Below are 16,495 nucleotides of genomic sequence, written 5' to 3'. Positions count from 1 at the left end.
TTTTTTTTTACTAATATAAAAGTTAATCAAAACTATATTGAAGTTACAAAAAATGGGTAAAAGTTATCTTGGTGTATAATAAATTTATTGTACACCTTGTGCGCGCAAGACCTTTTGCTAAAATTTTGTCTCTAAAAAATAATTGAGATGGAACTTTATATGGAGTTCCAACAATTCCATTTCAAAGTTGTAATGCATTTGCCAAAATTTCGTCTCAAATATTTTGAGACGATCGACCTCCATAGAGACGCCCTATTTCAGGCTTAAATTCGTCTCTGGTCATCATTTTGAGACCGAATTAGACTAATTAGAGACGAAATTCGTCATCTCTATAACGAGATTATTTCGTACTCTAACTTTACAATAAGAACATATATAGCGTTTGGATAATATAATGTTCCAATAAATTAACAACATGCAATAATAGATTAATAACACAATCATTTGGTTACATTTATTCTAATATATATATATATATGTATAAACCACACCATTTTTTTTTACTATTTAAGCTAAAAAATAACGTAAACATAAAATACATATAACATATATACTTATATACCCCTCACGCTATATTTTATTATTGCATGGAAAATATCATTAATTAATCAATAATTATTAAGAAGCTCCTCAATCATTTGCAATGCAATTGTCTCCTCTTCACTAATTCCACCCTTAACTACTTCTTGTGCCTCAACATTGTCCTCTTTTCCATCGAACTTTAAGGTCATAACCCAACTAGAGTTAGATTGCCCTCCAACAGACCTCTTTTGCCATACTCCAATGTGAGAATTCTCGGTGTCAAGTCTTAAGCAAGTGAGGGAAGGGCAAAGCTTTTGGTACGACTTTCGAAGCTTCGAATTTAGAAGGGTGGAGACACAATTATTTGGGAACGACGTCGTTGGTGTTGTTGTCTCATTGGTGGGCCCGGTTTTAGTGACCGGAAAATTTGTCTTGGCTTTCCGGCCACTCATAAGTACGGCCGCCTCGTCGTAGGTTCTAGCCGCCTCCTCCGCGGTCTTGAAGGTTCCTAGCCATATCCTTCTTTTCCTACACAAAATTAAAACTCCAAATATAACACGTACGTACGGTCCATATATGTACTAAATAAATAATTGATCATAATTCATAACTATTCAATTAAACAACATTTACAATTACATTCAAGTAATATTTATGTAATTAATTATAAATTTATTAAAAATTGATAACTTTTTAGTTATTAGTATATGTAGTCTATGCATAATACATCAAAATCGATATACATATGTACTCCCTCCACCTCTTTTTGTTCTTTACGTTTGATATTTTTCACGCGTTTTAACGATTAATTAATTTGCATCGAGATTCCTCAATTTTTTTTTATTTAAACAAGATAAATTACGTTTATTTATAATGTTTTCATTTTATCAAAATTCTGATATTGGAAAATGAGAAAAAATTTAATGTCCCAATGAAAAAGTTTGAGAGATTAAATGACCCAATGAATTTAATTGGTTAAAATAATAATTGGACACAAATTTTGATAGAATATTAAGTAATTTATGTGATAATATAAAAGGAAATGTAAAGAAAATTTTGAAATACTCAAACAGAAAAACGTAAAAAACAAAAAGAGACGGAGGGAGTACATAATTTTTCCTTAACGAGTAACGCGTGGTTCAAGACTAATAAAGACACTAATTATAGTACGAACACATGATGATTATATGTAGAGAATAAAAACTAGCTTTTAACTCGTGTAATGCACAATTTTTTTAATTTAAAATTTCAGTTATACTTTCTACATAGTATAGCTAGGAAAATGATAGGAAATTTTGAAACAATATAATATATAGAAGATGCTGTATTTGTAATGTGATAAAATTAAAATTGGAACGTGAAACAAATAAAATAAATTGTACGAAAAAAGACATTAAGGAGAACAAGAAAATGATAGGTAAAGAGGAACATAAAAGATGAATTTTACAAAAATATATTAATTAATTAATGGAATAACACGTGGCATAGTGCAAAACTTTCTGCTTTAAAATATTAGTATAGATCTCTCTTGTTCACTACAAGTTTTTCGACTGAATTTTACGACTACCAAAGTCAAGATTTTAGTTTTTCACAAAAATTCAATTTTTGAGACAAAAAAATTATTGGTTAGGGTTTTACGTACAATAGAGGATGGCGGATCTCGGCAACCCAAGCACCCCAATGGCGTTGCCTAACACCTCGAAACTTCTTAGAAGAATGAAGGAGTCCCATGATATGATTTTTGAGAGTGATTGATAATGTTTGTGCAAACAAAGGAGAATGAGATAGTTGAGAAGAGGGTGTTGCTAATTATAAGTGAGGGTAGATGAAGAAGAATTAATTAAAAGTAAAAGAAAGGTATACGTAAGTGAATAAAGGACTCGAGAGGTAGATCAAATAAGCCCCACAATGCATTTAACTACAACGAGGTTACTTGTCGATCGGATCGCCTAGGTTGCTAAATTTGTCTTAATTTCTTGATTAGCTTTCTAGGATTACCATAATTTTCAAAACATGGATGTCATTTACTCGAGTTTAGTCGGTAAAGCGTTGGATACTGCAATAATTTGTATCTTTAATAACAACCTAATAACGACGGGTCAATAATCTCGTCGTAAAAGCCTTTTGCGGCGGGGATAACAACCAAACAAATACGGGAACAACCGCCGCAAATGTTTTTTACGACGGATTTACGACAAGATTTTTCATTAATGACGGTCCCCCTTTTATGACGGGTTTGCGACAGGAAATCCCGTCGTTAATCATCGATTATTATCCTTTAACGACGAGATTTCCCGTCGCTAATGGTACAATTTCTTAGAGTGTGAGTTACATGGTTACACCCAAGAGACTTGGGATGGATTGATTATATTTATCGATTTCTTCTACACTACAATTCTATAACACTTTTATTTGCACCAAACCTTTTGTGATAAGCTAAAGCCACTTATCAATAATTAAACCATTTGGATTGGGTCAGATTTGAATGATGAGATCGTGTAATTCAGTTTCTAGTAAGATAAAGGTCGCAATTTTCGACCTTTAAGCCGTGTCACAATGATCACATGGCATGCTTACGTGTCATGAACGTAATTTAAAACTAAAATATTTAACTTATTATACATGTTACAAAAAAGTACTACAAGAAATAGTACTATTAACGACGGGAAATCCCGTCGCGAAAGGTCAATAATCGTTGATTAACGACGGGATTTCCTGTCGCGAACCCGTCACAAAAGGGGGCCGTCGTTAATAGAAAATCCCGTCGTTAACCCGTCGTAAAAGACATTTTGCGACGGTTATTCCCGTCATTGTTTGGTTGTTAGCCCCGTCGCAAAAGGCTTTTGCGACGGGATTTTTGACCCGTCGTAATTAGGTTGTCGTTAAAGATACAAATTTTTGTAGTAAAGGTAGGAATATCTTAAATTCTACTGTAATTTATTATAAATATAATAAATATTTGTTTCATTCTTTGTATCGACTACCTTATTTACCTATTTTCATAGTAAAAATATTGAATTGATAGTAATAATATTTTGATGACGCACGAGTGTATGACATATGTGCCGTCTATATGTACCATTTAAAATCCGACACGTAAAATTGCGACAACTAAATATTGTCACAACTTGCGACCTTTATCATCACCCCTTTCAATTATCTTATTACGATTAACACCCTGCTTTTCTGTACTTATACACAAATTCTTATTTACAAAGGGTGTACAATAAATATTGTACACCGGAGTTAAAGTTAACTCAAAATGTTTAAAAGTTAAGCGTATATAGGTAAAAGTTATCTATTTTTTAGTGATAAATTTTTTCATTTCAGTTAAGCATATTTCTTCAAAACTACTAATAATGTATAAAATTAATCATTTAACTATTTCTATCAACTTTTTTTGTACTATTATAAAAGTTAATCAAAACTAGGTTAAAGTTACAGAAAAATGGGTAAAAGTTATCTTGGTGTACAATAAATTTATTGTATACCTTGTGCGCGCAAGACCTTTTGGTACTTATAACAAAACTTATATTATGCTCTTATTTGTACTTAATTACTTTCACTATAATAACTTATGTTCATTATAGCATTACATATTTGTGAGTATGACTTAACTTATTTACTCACTACTAGTATATCCGAATTAATTATATTTTTAGAAATTATCTTATGTGAATTTATTTTAACATGAAACTAATTTCATTCTATTTAAATTTACTCCTTATTTATTAAAATAGTACGTATGGTTACTACTGTCGTCACACAAATCGGCCTCGCTCAATAATAGAACGTGAGAACATTAGGCCAAAATGGCTTACATCATTTGAGCTTTCCATTGAACGTAAATTAAGTGATTGAATGAAGGAGAGAGATAACTGGCAAGTTAGAGCAACCAATTGCAGTAATTACACTATCGAGTTTGTTTCACTGATTACGTCTTTCTGATTTGTTTGTCTATTTTGGTAATCGAGAATTTAATAGAAGCACATCTACACATGTATGTTTATGTTTTTGGTGCGAATATAAAAATTATAAATGGAGGAAACTGAGGGGAATACGGATCTGGGAACTATTGTATTACGAAAATGATAAAGATCGCAACATGCGACCTTTAAGCCGTGTCACAATGATAACATGACATGGTTATGTGTTATGATTTAAATTGAAATCTAAAATATTTAACTTATATATCCTATAATACATGTGTAAAATAAAGGTAGGAAAATCTTAATATTTTAATATGTTTCTTTCTTTATATCGATTACCTCATTTACATATTTTCATAGTAAAAATTTTGCATTGATAGTAAAAATATTATGATGCTTCATAGCCTACGTGGCGCCTATATGTACCAATTAAACTCCGACACGTAAGATTGCGACAACTAAATGTTGTCCCAACTTGCGACCTTTATCATCACCCATTGTATTAACCACTAAGCCAAGACTTCGTTATTACATGCACGTTGATGTAATATGATCTCTTTTTGTATTTACTTTGTTACAAATTTACGATGTTTTGTGATCTATTTTTTTTATTATTATTTTGTTACAAAATTTGTTCGACTAGAGACCGTTGGGCCAAATCGGTCATGTTCTAAAATAATTTGTGTTTTAGTATAATATATAGATATAGATGGAAAATCAAAGTCAATTCGAAATATATTTGTATTAACCCATTCTCCAAAAAGAAGTTCATCCAGAACATATATGTATGAACTCGTTCTCCCAAAAAAATTAAAAGTAATTTCAAGCTGTGGGGTTCGAACCCACGCGCACTTATGTGCAGAAGATCTTAAGTCTTCCCCCTTAACCACTCGGGCAAACTTGCACATGTTATAAGAGAATCAAAACAAATCTATAGATTCCTTAGCTTCTTATGTATGTTAAGAGAATCAAATTCAATATGTAAGATAAATGGATGACTAAAAGTTACATTGAAACTAAACAAGAAATTGAGTAGGACCAACTAGTCATTAATCTATACTATATATATATATAGTGTCAAAGTGAATGTTGATGATATGTTTCGGACGGAAATGGGGTGAGTTTTGGCAATGACGATGCCATAAATTTTATGTTAAGGGTTCGGATTTTTATTTTAATTTTAAAAAAAGATAGGTATATATAGTTAATTTATATCGATAAATTAACTATATATACCTATTAAAAATTATCTATTGAGAGTGTTGATTTTTAATTCAAACAATTTTTAAAAAAAAATGAGATGCATTCATATGCAATAAAGACAATAAAAAAATACGACCACTTCATAATTTACACCGCATCAAATACTTTAAAATCATTATCATTTCCCAAAAAAAATTGAGGTTGTACAACTCAGTGTAACAAAAAAAAAAAGTAAAATAAAAACACCTCACCAAAATCGTGTGATATTTAGGAGGTGAAAATAATTTATGTTTTAGTATAATACGGAGTATATAGATATAGATAGAAAATCAAAGTCAATTCGAAACAAATTTGTTTGAGCTCATTCTCCAAATAAATGTCCATCCTGAACATATTTGTATGAACTCGTTTTTCTAAAAAAAAATCAAAAGCATTTATGTGAAATCAGCGGGTAATACGGTAGCTCATTTTGATCAGTATATTTCAAAGTAGACGTTAAATAAAAATTATTTATTGAGAATGTTGATTTTTTAAATCAACCAACTTTTTTTTTTAAAATGAGTAGCATTCATATGTAATAAAAACAATAGAAAAATACGACCACTTTATAATTTACACCACAAAAAATATTTTTAAATCATTATTATTTCCAAAAAAAATTATTTGAGGTTGTACAACTCAGTGTAACAAAAAAAAAAGTCAAATAAAAATACCTCACCAAAATCATGTGACATTTAAGAGGTGAAAATAATTTGTATTTTAGTATAATATATAAATATAGATGGAAAATCGAAGTCAATTCGAAACATATTTGTATGAACTCATTCTCCAACAAGAAATCCATCCAGAACATATTTGTAAGAACTTGTTCTCCCAGAAAGAAAAAAAAAAGTAATTCGCAAGTTGTGAGGTTCGAACCCACGCGCACTTATGTGCAGAAGATCTTAAGTCTTCCCCCTTAACCACTCGGGCAAACTTGCACATGTGCTAAGAGAACCAAAACAAATCTATAGATTCATTAGCTTCTTATGTATGTTAAGAGAATCAAATTCAATATGTAAGATAAATGGATGACTAAAAGTTACATTGGAAGTAAACAAGAAATTGAGTAGGACCAACTAGTCATTAATCTATACTATATATAAAGTGTCAAAGTGAATGTTGGTGATCATGTTTCGGACCGAAATGGGTGAGTTTTGGCAATGACGGTGCCATAAATTTTATGTTAAGGGTTCGGATTTTTATTTTAATTTTAAAAAAAGATAGGTAAATATAGTTAATTTATATCGATAAATTAACTATATATACCTATTAAAAATTATCTATTGAGAGTGTTGATTTTTAATTCAAACAATTTTTTTAAAAAAATTAGATGCATTCATATGCAATAAAGACAATAGAAAAATACGACCACTTCATAATTTAAACCACATCAAATACTTTTAAATCATTATCATTTCCCAAAAAAAAAATTGAGGTTGTACAACTCAGTGTAACAAAAAAAAAGTAAAATAAAAACACCTCACCAAAATCGTGTGACATTTAGGAGGTGAAAATAATTTATGTTTTAGTATAATACGGAGTATATAGATATAGATAGAAAATCAAAGTTAATTCGAAACAAATTTGTTTGAGCTCATTCTCCAAAAAAATGTCCATCCTGAACATATTTGTATGAACTCGTTTTCCTAAAAAAAATCAAAAGTATTCATGTGAAATCAGCGGGTAATACGGTAGCTCATTTTGATCAGTATATTTCAAAGTAGACGTTGAATAAAAATTATTTATTGAGAATGTTGATTTTTTAAATCAACCAACTTTTTTTTTAAAAATGAGTAGCATTCATATGTAATAAAAACAATAGAAAAATACGACCACTTTATAATTTTCACCACAAAAAATATAATTAAATCATTATTATTTCCAAAAAAAAAATTATTTGAGGTTGTACAATTCAGTGTAACAAAAAAAAAAGTCAAATAAAAACACCTCACCAAAATCATGTGACATTTAAGAGGTGAAAATAATTTGTATTTTAGTATATTATATAAATATAGATGGAAAATCGAAGTCAATTCGAAACATATTTGTATGAACTCAATCTCCAACAAGAAATCCATCCATAACATATTTGTAAGAACTTGTTCTCCCAGAAAGAAAGGAAAAAAAAAGTAATTTGCAAGCTGTGGGGTTCGAACCCACGCGCACTTATGTGCAGAAGATCTTAAGTCTTCCCCCTTAACCACTCGGGCAAACTTGCACATGTGCTAAGAGAATCAAAACAAATCTATAGATTCCTTAGCTAGCTTCTTATGTATGTTAAGAGAATCAAATTCAATATGTAAGATAAATGGATGACTAAAAGTTACATTGGAACTAAACAATAAATTGAGTAGGACCGACTAGTCATTAATCTATACTATATATATAGTGTCAAAGTGAATGTTGGTGATCATGTTTCGGACGGAAATGGGGTGAGTTTTGGCAATGACGATGCCATAAATTTTATGTTAAGGGTTCGGATTTTATTTTATTTTTAAAAAAAGATAGGTATATATAGTTAATTTATATCGATAATCTAATAAACCAAATATCTCTATCTAATTGATTACGATCATAATATTTGGTGCGAATGTGCCGTCAGTGCTAATTAACAGTTATAATTAATTTTCTTTTTTTCTTTTTTGACAGGAAATGAGAGTATGGGATGCGATGTCGATGCTCAAACCATTCACCACAAACAACTCAAGCTAAAATTAGCAACTAAACTAAAGAAAAGAAAACCTAAACTAGTGAAGTTTTACAAAAATCATGGACTATGAAGAATATACGAAGTAATAAAGAACAAATAACATAAGCAAGGGTGACATATCAAGACGCAACAGATAGTAAAATCGCAAAGGAGTTGAAAATTTTCATAGAAATAGATTAAAAAAGAGAAAATAAAAAATAAAAAGGGGATCTGGTGGGTATTTATCCCGCGGCTGAGTGGAAAAGTAGTTTAATCTCATACCACAAGACCATCTCTGTTCATCATATCTTCTGCTGCGATAATTGTATATAATGTTTTTTTATTATTTATTATCATCTTTTCCATAACCACCAGGGGTTCAGTTGAACCATCTGAATCCCTTCTGGTACCGTCACTGATTTTGGGGTTGTGATTGAGGACGTGAACAAGAAGCTTTTATTTGCAGCTGTGAAGAGGATTGCGGCAAACTGGCCACTTGTGTTAGCCGAGGCGAGTTCCGCCAGGTATGGAGTGTATTGATGACATTCAAAAAATTAGTTGTACCTTTAATATGTTTATTTGGAGTTGGTCGCGAACAACCTTGTATATGACACATCGATTTACTGTGCAAAAATCGCCATACAAGGACATTATCTTTCTACAACCTTCCCTAGGGAGCCGGATTAGTTTTTGTCCTTTTTTGTTTTTTATTTCTTTAGTGCTGCTTTCTTTTTATTAGTTTTACTTTCATAGTTTATTCTCTCAATTTTAAAAAATTTATTCTTTATTTGTATTTATGTGAAACGATCGGGTAATACGATAGCTCATTTTTTTGATTGACTTGTTAGCTCCCGTACAACGCACGACTTCATTAATTTTTTTGTTCAATTTATTTCAAAGTGGACGTTAATTAAAAATTATCTATTGAGAGTGTTGATTTTTAATTCAAACAATTTTTTTTGAAAAATGAGATGCATTCATATGCAATAAAGAGAATAGAAAAATACGACCACTTCATAATTTAAACCACATCAAATACTTTTAAATCATTATCATTTCCAAAAAAAAAAATTGAGGTTGTACAACTCAGTGTAACAAAAAAAAAGTAAAATAAAAACACCTCACCAAAATCGTGTGACATTTAGGAGGTGAAAATAATTTATGTTTTAGTATAATACGGAGTATATAGATATAGATAGAAAATCAAAGTCAATTCGAAACAAATTTGTTTGAGCTCATTCTCCAAAAAAATGTCCATCCTGAACATATTTGTATGAACTCGTTTTCCTAAAAAAAATCAAAAGTATTCATGTGAAATCAGCGGGTAATACGGTAGCTCATTTTGATCAGTATATTTCAAAGTAGACGTTGAATAAAAATTATTTATTGAGAATGTTGATTTTTTAAATCAACCAACTTTTTTTTAAAAAATGAGTAGCATTCATATGTAATAAAAACAATAGAAAAATACGACCACTTTATAATTTACACCACATCAAATATTTTTAAATCATTATTATTTCCAAAAAAAAATTATTTGAGGTTGTACAACTCAGTGTAACAAAAAAAAAGTCAAATAAAAACACCTCACCAAAATCATGTGACATTTAAGAGGTGAAAATAATTTGTGTTTTAGTATAATATATAAATATAGATGGAAAATCGAAGTCAATTCGAAACATATTTGTATGAACTCATTCTCCAACAAGAAATCCATCCAGAACATATTTGTAAGAACTTGTTCTCCCAGAAAAGAAAAGAAAAAAGTAATTTGCAAGCTGTGGGGTTCGAACCCACGCGCACTTATGTGCAGAAGATCTTAAGTCTTCCCCCTTAACCACTCGGGCAAACTTGCACATGTGCTAAGAGAATCAAAATAAATCTATAGATTCCTTAGCTTCTTATGTATGTTAAGAGAATCAAATTCAATATGTAAGATAAATGGATGACTAAAAGTTACATTGGAACTAAACAATAAATTGAGTAGGACCGACTAGTCATTAATCTATAATATATATATAGTGTCAAAGTGAATGTTGGTGATCATGTTTCGGACGGAAATGGGGTGAGTTTTGGCAATGACAATGCCATAAAGTTTATGTTAAGGGTTCGGATTTTATTTATTTTTAAAAAAAGATAGGTATATATAGTTAATTTATATCGATAATCTAATAAACCAAATATCTCTATCTAATTGATTACGATCATAATATTTGGTGCAAATGTGTCGTCAGTGCAAATTAACAGTAATAATTAATTTTCTCTTTTTCTTTTTTGACAGGAAATGAGAGTATGGGATGCGATGTCGATGCTCAAACCATTCACCACAAACAACACAAGCTAAAATTAGTAACTAAACTAAAGAAAAGAAAACCTAACTAGTGAAGTTTTACAAAAATCATGGACTATGAAGATTATACGAAGTAATAAAGAACAAATAACATAAGCAAGGGTGACATATCAAGGCGCAACAGATAGCAAAATCGTAAAGGAGTTGAAAATTTTCATAGAAATAGATTAAAAAAGAGAAAATAAAAAATAAAAAGGGGGTCTGGTGGGTATTTGTCCCGCGCCTGAGTGGAAAAGTAGTGTAACCTCAGACCACAAGACCATCTCTGTTCATCATATCTTCTGCTGCGTCTAATTGTATATATTGTTTTTTTATTATTTATTATCATCTTTTCCATAACCACCAGGGGTTCAGTTGAACCATCTGAATCCCTGCTGGTACCGTCACTGATTTTGGGGTTGTGATTAGGGACGTGAACAAGAAGCTTTTATTTGCAGCTGTGAAGAGGATTGCGGCGAACTGGCCACTTGTGTTAGCCGAGGCGAGTTCAGCCAGGTATGGAGTGTATTGTTGTCATTCAAAAAATTAGTTGTACCTTTAATATGTTTATTTGGAGTTGGTCGCGAATAACCTTGTATATGACACATCAATTTACTGTGCAAAGATCGCCATACAAGGACATTATCTTTCTACAAAATCATGTGACATTTAAGAGGTGAAAATAATTTGTATTTTAGTATAATATATAAATATAGATGGAAAATCGAAGTCAATTCGAAACATATTTGTATGAACTCATTCTCCAACAAGAAATCCATCCAGAACATATTTGTAAGAACTTGTTCTCCCAGAAAGAAAAAAAAAAGTAATTTGCAAGCTGTGGGGTTCGAACCCACGCGCACTTATGTGCAGAAGATCTTAAGTCTTCCCCCTTAACCACTCGGGCAAACTTGCACATGTGCTAAGAGAATCAAAACAAATCTATAAATTCCTTAGCTTCTTATGTATGTTAAGAGAATCAAATTCAATATGTAAGATAAATGGATGACTAAAAGTTACATTGGAAGTAAACAAGAAATTGAGTAGGACCAACTAGCCATTAATCTATACTATATATAAAGTGTCAAAGTGAATGTTGGTGATCATGTTTCGGACGGAAATGGGTGAGTTTTGGCAATGACGGTGCCATAAATTTTATGTTAAGGGTTCGGATTTTTATTTTAATTTTAAAAAAAGATAGGTAAATATAGTTAATTTATATCGATAAAGTGGACGTTAATTAAAAATTATCTATTGAGAGTGTTGATTTTTAATTCAAACAATTTTAAAAAAAAATGAGATGCATTCATATGCAATAAAGACAATAGAAAAATACGATCACTTCATAATTTACACCACATCAAATACTTTAAAATCATTATCATTTCCAAATAAAAAAATTGAGGTTGTACAACTCAGTGTAACAAAATAAAAGTAAAATAAAAATATCTCACCAAAATCGTGTGACATTTAGGAGGTGAAAATAATTTATGTTTTAGTATAATACGGAGTATATAGATATAGATAGAAAATCAAAGTCAATTCGAAACAAATTTGTTTGAACTCATTCTCCAAAAAAATGTCCATCCTGAACATATTTGTATGAACTCGTTTTCCTAAAAGAAAATCAAAAGTATTCATGAGAAATCAACGGGTAATACGGTAGCTCATTTTGATCAGTATATTTCAAAGTAGACGCTAAATAAAAATTATTTATTGAGAATGTTGATTTTTAAATCAACCAACTTTTTTTTTAAAATGAGTAGCATTCATATGCAATAAAAACAATAGAAAAATACGACCACTTTATGAAGGAAATAATGCCCTTGGTCCAAGTATGCATTCTATGTTAAGTCTAATAAATGCGGTTCAGTATTAATTAACAAGTTAATAATTCAGTGAGATCAAGTGAGCTGAATGCCTAGCTAGAGGCCGTTTCAGTTCAAGTGGAATTAATGATATTAATCCACAGCTTACTCTTGACTGAACCCGTAGGGTCACACAAATAGTACGTAAACGGATCAAGTATTTAATGGCATTAAATACTCTATCTATGGATATTCGGAATCGACGGATCTTGGTTTCAGTGGGAGCTGAGATCGTCACAGGCAAGAAATGAATACTCCGGAAACGATGATATTACCGGAAACGGAAATATGGATCGTATCGGAAATATAAATATTATCCAAGTCATAGATGTTGCCGGAAACGGAAACATGGTACGTATCGGAAAATATTATCGGAAATGGAAATATTACCAGAATCGGAAATATTGCCGGAAACGGAAATATTGTCAGAATCGGAAATATTACCGGAATCGGAAAATAATTCCGGAAACGGAAATATTAAATATTTGTTCGAAACGGAAATTAATTCCGGAATCGGAAATGTTAAATATTGTTCGTATCGGAAATGAATTCCGGAATCGGAAATTTAATCGGAAGCGTATCGTACGAATAAGCATCGGACGAGGCCTGCCGGACGAGGGCCCAGCACGAAGCCAGGCCATCGCCCAGCAAGCCAAGCGCGCCACACGAACAGCCAAGGCCACGCCAGGCCCAGCGCAAGGCCAGGCCCAGCAGGCCGTGGCAGCGCGCACAGCGCGCGCAGCGCGCGCAGGAGCTACGTGGGCTTGTAGCTCGCGTAGGCCTCGCTGCGTGGGCTGCTCGCACGCACGCGCATGGGCGGCCCATCGTGGTTGCCGTGTGTGTGTGCGTAAGTGTTTGTGTTCATGCACGATTCCTAAAACGTGCAGAGTTCGGTTAATGATTAAATTCCTAATTCTATTTGATAAATTAATTAATTAGAGTTCTTGTAGGATTCTAGGTTTAATTAATTTGTATCTGAATAGGATTCCAATTCCCTTTCCATACCCCTATAAATATGTGGCTTGGGTTCACAATTTATAACGAGTTTCAAAGTATTCAAAGTGAGTTTTTGAGAGAAAAATTCAGCCACACATCTTGCTCAAAAGTGCCGAAAATTCTAGTACCTTAAGGGCGATTCTAGTTGGTCAATCTTAAGGCGGATCCGGACGTGCTGTGGACTATCTACGGAGGGACGACACTTGGAGTCCTAAAGACTTGTTCTTGTTCGGTTCGGGCGCAGCTAGGGAGGGCACGCAACAAAGAGTATGCATCTAAATTATGCTATATGATTATGTGTAAATAATATGTAATCCTGGGTTAATGGTTGTTTCCGCATGATTTATGTAATATCATATGTATCATAACCTAACAGTGGTATCACGAGCCCCTTATTATTTTCATAATCTAATATGCATAAACATGGTTAAATATTACAAATTTGCAAGAATTAAAAGGGGTGATTAATTTTCGTAATTGTTAATTAATTGCAAATTGCGTTTATTTAATTATACGTACGCAGTTTTTCGGCAGTTTCTTCGTTACTCATCCAAATCGAGTGATTTTTGTGTCAATTCCGCATGTAAAAGGCATTCTAAAATTTTGACAAAAAAAGTATTTTTCTGCCGAACCCAGAATTCTCAAATTCGAAGCCTAACTATGACTTTTCGAAGGTTTTAGTTTTTCGAATGCAAAATTTCGTAAATTTAAGATGTTAAATTAAATATTTGCGATTCTTGTTGATAAATCTTGAATTTTTGATTGACCTATTGTATATGTTTAACAAGTTTGAATGCCTAGCCTTGTTAATTATGCAATCTAATTTGTAATTATGATATTGTTGAAAATTAGAATAATTTAGAATTAATTTGATTTTCATAATTAATTATAATTTAATTAGAAACCTATGATTAAAAACCACCATAAAAATTGTAAATTTATGATAAATTTTAAATTTTTATGACCTAGACTTGAATCCATGTAAATCGGAAATCAATTGAATAATAAATTTTCGATTTTTCGCCCTAAAATTATGAAATTAATATTATTTATTAATTTGTCATTAATTTTAAAATAAATTTTAAATTTTTTTATGCGATTCGCTCATAAAACTTGCACGCACAAAGCAATGGACGCTTCGTGTTACCCTTAAGGGGTGTTGTATATGAAGGAAATAATGCCCTTGGTCCAAGTATGCATTCTATGTTAAGTCTAATAAATGCGGTTCAGTATTAATTAACAAGTTAATAATTCAGTGAGATCAAGTGAGCTGAATGCCTAGCTAGAGGCCGCTTCAGTTCAAGTGGAATTAATGATATTAATCCACAGCTTACTCTTAACTGAACCCGTAGGGTCACACAAATAGTACGTAAACGGATCAAGTATTTAATGGCATTAAATACTCCATCTATGAATATTCGGAACCGACGGATCTTGGTTTCAGTGGGAGCTAAGATCGTCACAGGCAAGAAATGAATACTCCGGAAACGATGATATTGCCGGAAACGGAAATATGGATCGTATCGGAAATATGAATATTATCCAAGTCGTAGATGTTGCCGGAAACGGAAACATGGTACGTATCGGAAAATATTATTGGAAATGGAAATATTACCAGAATCGGAAATATTGCCGGAAACGGAAATATTGTCAGAATCGGAAATATTACCGGAATCGGAAAATAATTCCGGAAACGGAAATATTAAATATTTGTTCGAAACGGAAATTAATTCCGGAATCGGAAATATTAAATATTGTTCGTATCGGAAATAAATTCCGGAACTGGAAATTTAATCGGAAGCGTATCGTACGAATTAGCATCGGACGAGGCTTGCCGGACGAAGGCCCAGCACGAAGCCGGGGCCATCGCCCAGCAAGCATGCGCGCCACAAGCCCAGCCAAGGCAGCGCCCAGGCCTACCGCAAGGCAGGCCCAGCGCGCGCCAAGGGCCACGGATGCGTGGGCCGTGCTGCGTGGGCTGCTGCTCGCACGCGCATGGGCAGCCCTTGTGGCTGCCGTGTGTGTGTGAGTTTGTGCTCATGCGTGATTCCTGAATCTACAAGAGTCAGTGTATGATTAAATTTCTATTCCTAATTGGATAAATTAATTAAATAGAATTCATGTAGGATTCTAATTTCAATTAATTCGTATCCTACTAGGATTACGATTCCTTTTCCATAACTCTATAAATAAAGGCCTAGGGGTCATAATTTATACACAAGTTTCAAAGTATTCAAAAGTGAGTTTTTTGAGAGAAAATTAAAACACACATCTTGCTCATAAAGTGCCGAAATTTTCTAGTACCTTAAGGGCGATTCTAGTTGGTCAATCTTAAGGCGGATCCGGACGTGCTGTGGACTATCTACGGAGGGACGACACTTGGAGTCCTAAAGACTTGTTCTTGTTCGGTTCGGGCGCAGCTAGGGAGGGCACGCAACAAAGAGTATGCATCTAAATTATGCTATATGATTATGTGTAAATAATATGTTGTCCTGGGTTAATGGTTGTTTCCGCATGATCTATGTAGTGTCATATGTATCATAACCTAACAGTGGTATCAGAGCCCCTTATTATTTTCATAATCTAAATTGCATGAACATGGTTAAATATTACAAATTTGCAAGAATTAAAAGGGGTGATTAATTTTCGTAATTGTTAATTAATTGCAAATTGCGTTTATTTAATTATATGTACGCAGTTTTTCGGCAGTTTCTTCATTACTCATCCGAATTGAGTGATTTTTGTGTCAATTCCGCATGTAAAAGGCATTCTAAAATTTTGACAAAAATAGTATTTTTCTGCCGAACCCAGAATTCTCAAATTCGAAGCCTAACTATGACTTTTCGAAGGTTTTAGTTTTTCGAATGCAAAATTTCGTAAATTTAAGATGTTAAATTAAATATTTGCGATTCTTGTT

At 32.2% G+C, this 16,495-nt stretch overlaps 1 protein-coding gene and 5 non-coding genes across 6 annotated transcripts; all 6 read right to left on the bottom strand.

Moving 5' to 3' along the window:
- Positions 1-409: 409 nt before the first annotated feature.
- LOC110779523 (ethylene-responsive transcription factor WIN1-like) lies at positions 410-2,319 on the bottom strand. Its single transcript, XM_021984024.2, has 2 exons — positions 2,165-2,319; positions 410-1,050 (listed from the first exon to the last, which is right to left on the bottom strand). Exons 1-2 carry the CDS (start codon positions 2,251-2,253, stop codon positions 609-611), a joined length of 531 nt encoding a protein of 176 aa, XP_021839716.1. The 5' UTR covers positions 2,254-2,319; the 3' UTR covers positions 410-608.
- A 2,953-nt stretch (positions 2,320-5,272) lies between these two features.
- Positions 5,273-5,355, bottom strand: TRNAL-UAA (transfer RNA leucine (anticodon UAA)). Its single transcript has one exon. It is a non-coding gene; the product is annotated as a tRNA-Leu (tRNA).
- Positions 5,356-6,551: 1,196 nt separating this feature from the next.
- TRNAL-UAA (transfer RNA leucine (anticodon UAA)) lies at positions 6,552-6,634 on the bottom strand. The gene has a single exon. It is a non-coding gene; the product is annotated as a tRNA-Leu (tRNA).
- A 1,197-nt stretch (positions 6,635-7,831) lies between these two features.
- On the bottom strand, positions 7,832-7,914 carry TRNAL-UAA (transfer RNA leucine (anticodon UAA)). Its single transcript has one exon. It is a non-coding gene; the product is annotated as a tRNA-Leu (tRNA).
- Positions 7,915-10,157: 2,243 nt separating this feature from the next.
- TRNAL-UAA (transfer RNA leucine (anticodon UAA)) lies at positions 10,158-10,240 on the bottom strand. The gene has a single exon. It is a non-coding gene; the product is annotated as a tRNA-Leu (tRNA).
- A 1,306-nt stretch (positions 10,241-11,546) lies between these two features.
- Positions 11,547-11,629, bottom strand: TRNAL-UAA (transfer RNA leucine (anticodon UAA)). The gene has a single exon. It is a non-coding gene; the product is annotated as a tRNA-Leu (tRNA).
- Positions 11,630-16,495: the final 4,866 nt, after the last annotated feature.

This window comes from Spinacia oleracea, chromosome 4 (assembly GCF_020520425.1).
Source record: "Spinacia oleracea cultivar Varoflay chromosome 4, BTI_SOV_V1, whole genome shotgun sequence".
NCBI lineage: Eukaryota > Viridiplantae > Streptophyta > Magnoliopsida > Caryophyllales > Amaranthaceae > Spinacia > Spinacia oleracea.
The sequence above is the reverse complement of the archived record's forward strand: the minus strand, read 5'-3'. Positions and strand labels throughout refer to the sequence as shown.

Bases quoted from the DNA above. Each gene is read 5' to 3' on its own strand.
- LOC110779523 (XM_021984024.2), bottom strand. From the start codon at position 2,253: ATGGGACTCCTTCATTCTTCTAAGAAGTTTCGAGGTGTTAGGCAACGC. The intron at 1,051-2,164 runs GTACGTAAAACC...AATTTTGTGTAG, and splicing joins GAGATCCGCCATCCTCTATT to GAAAAGAAGGATATGGCTAG.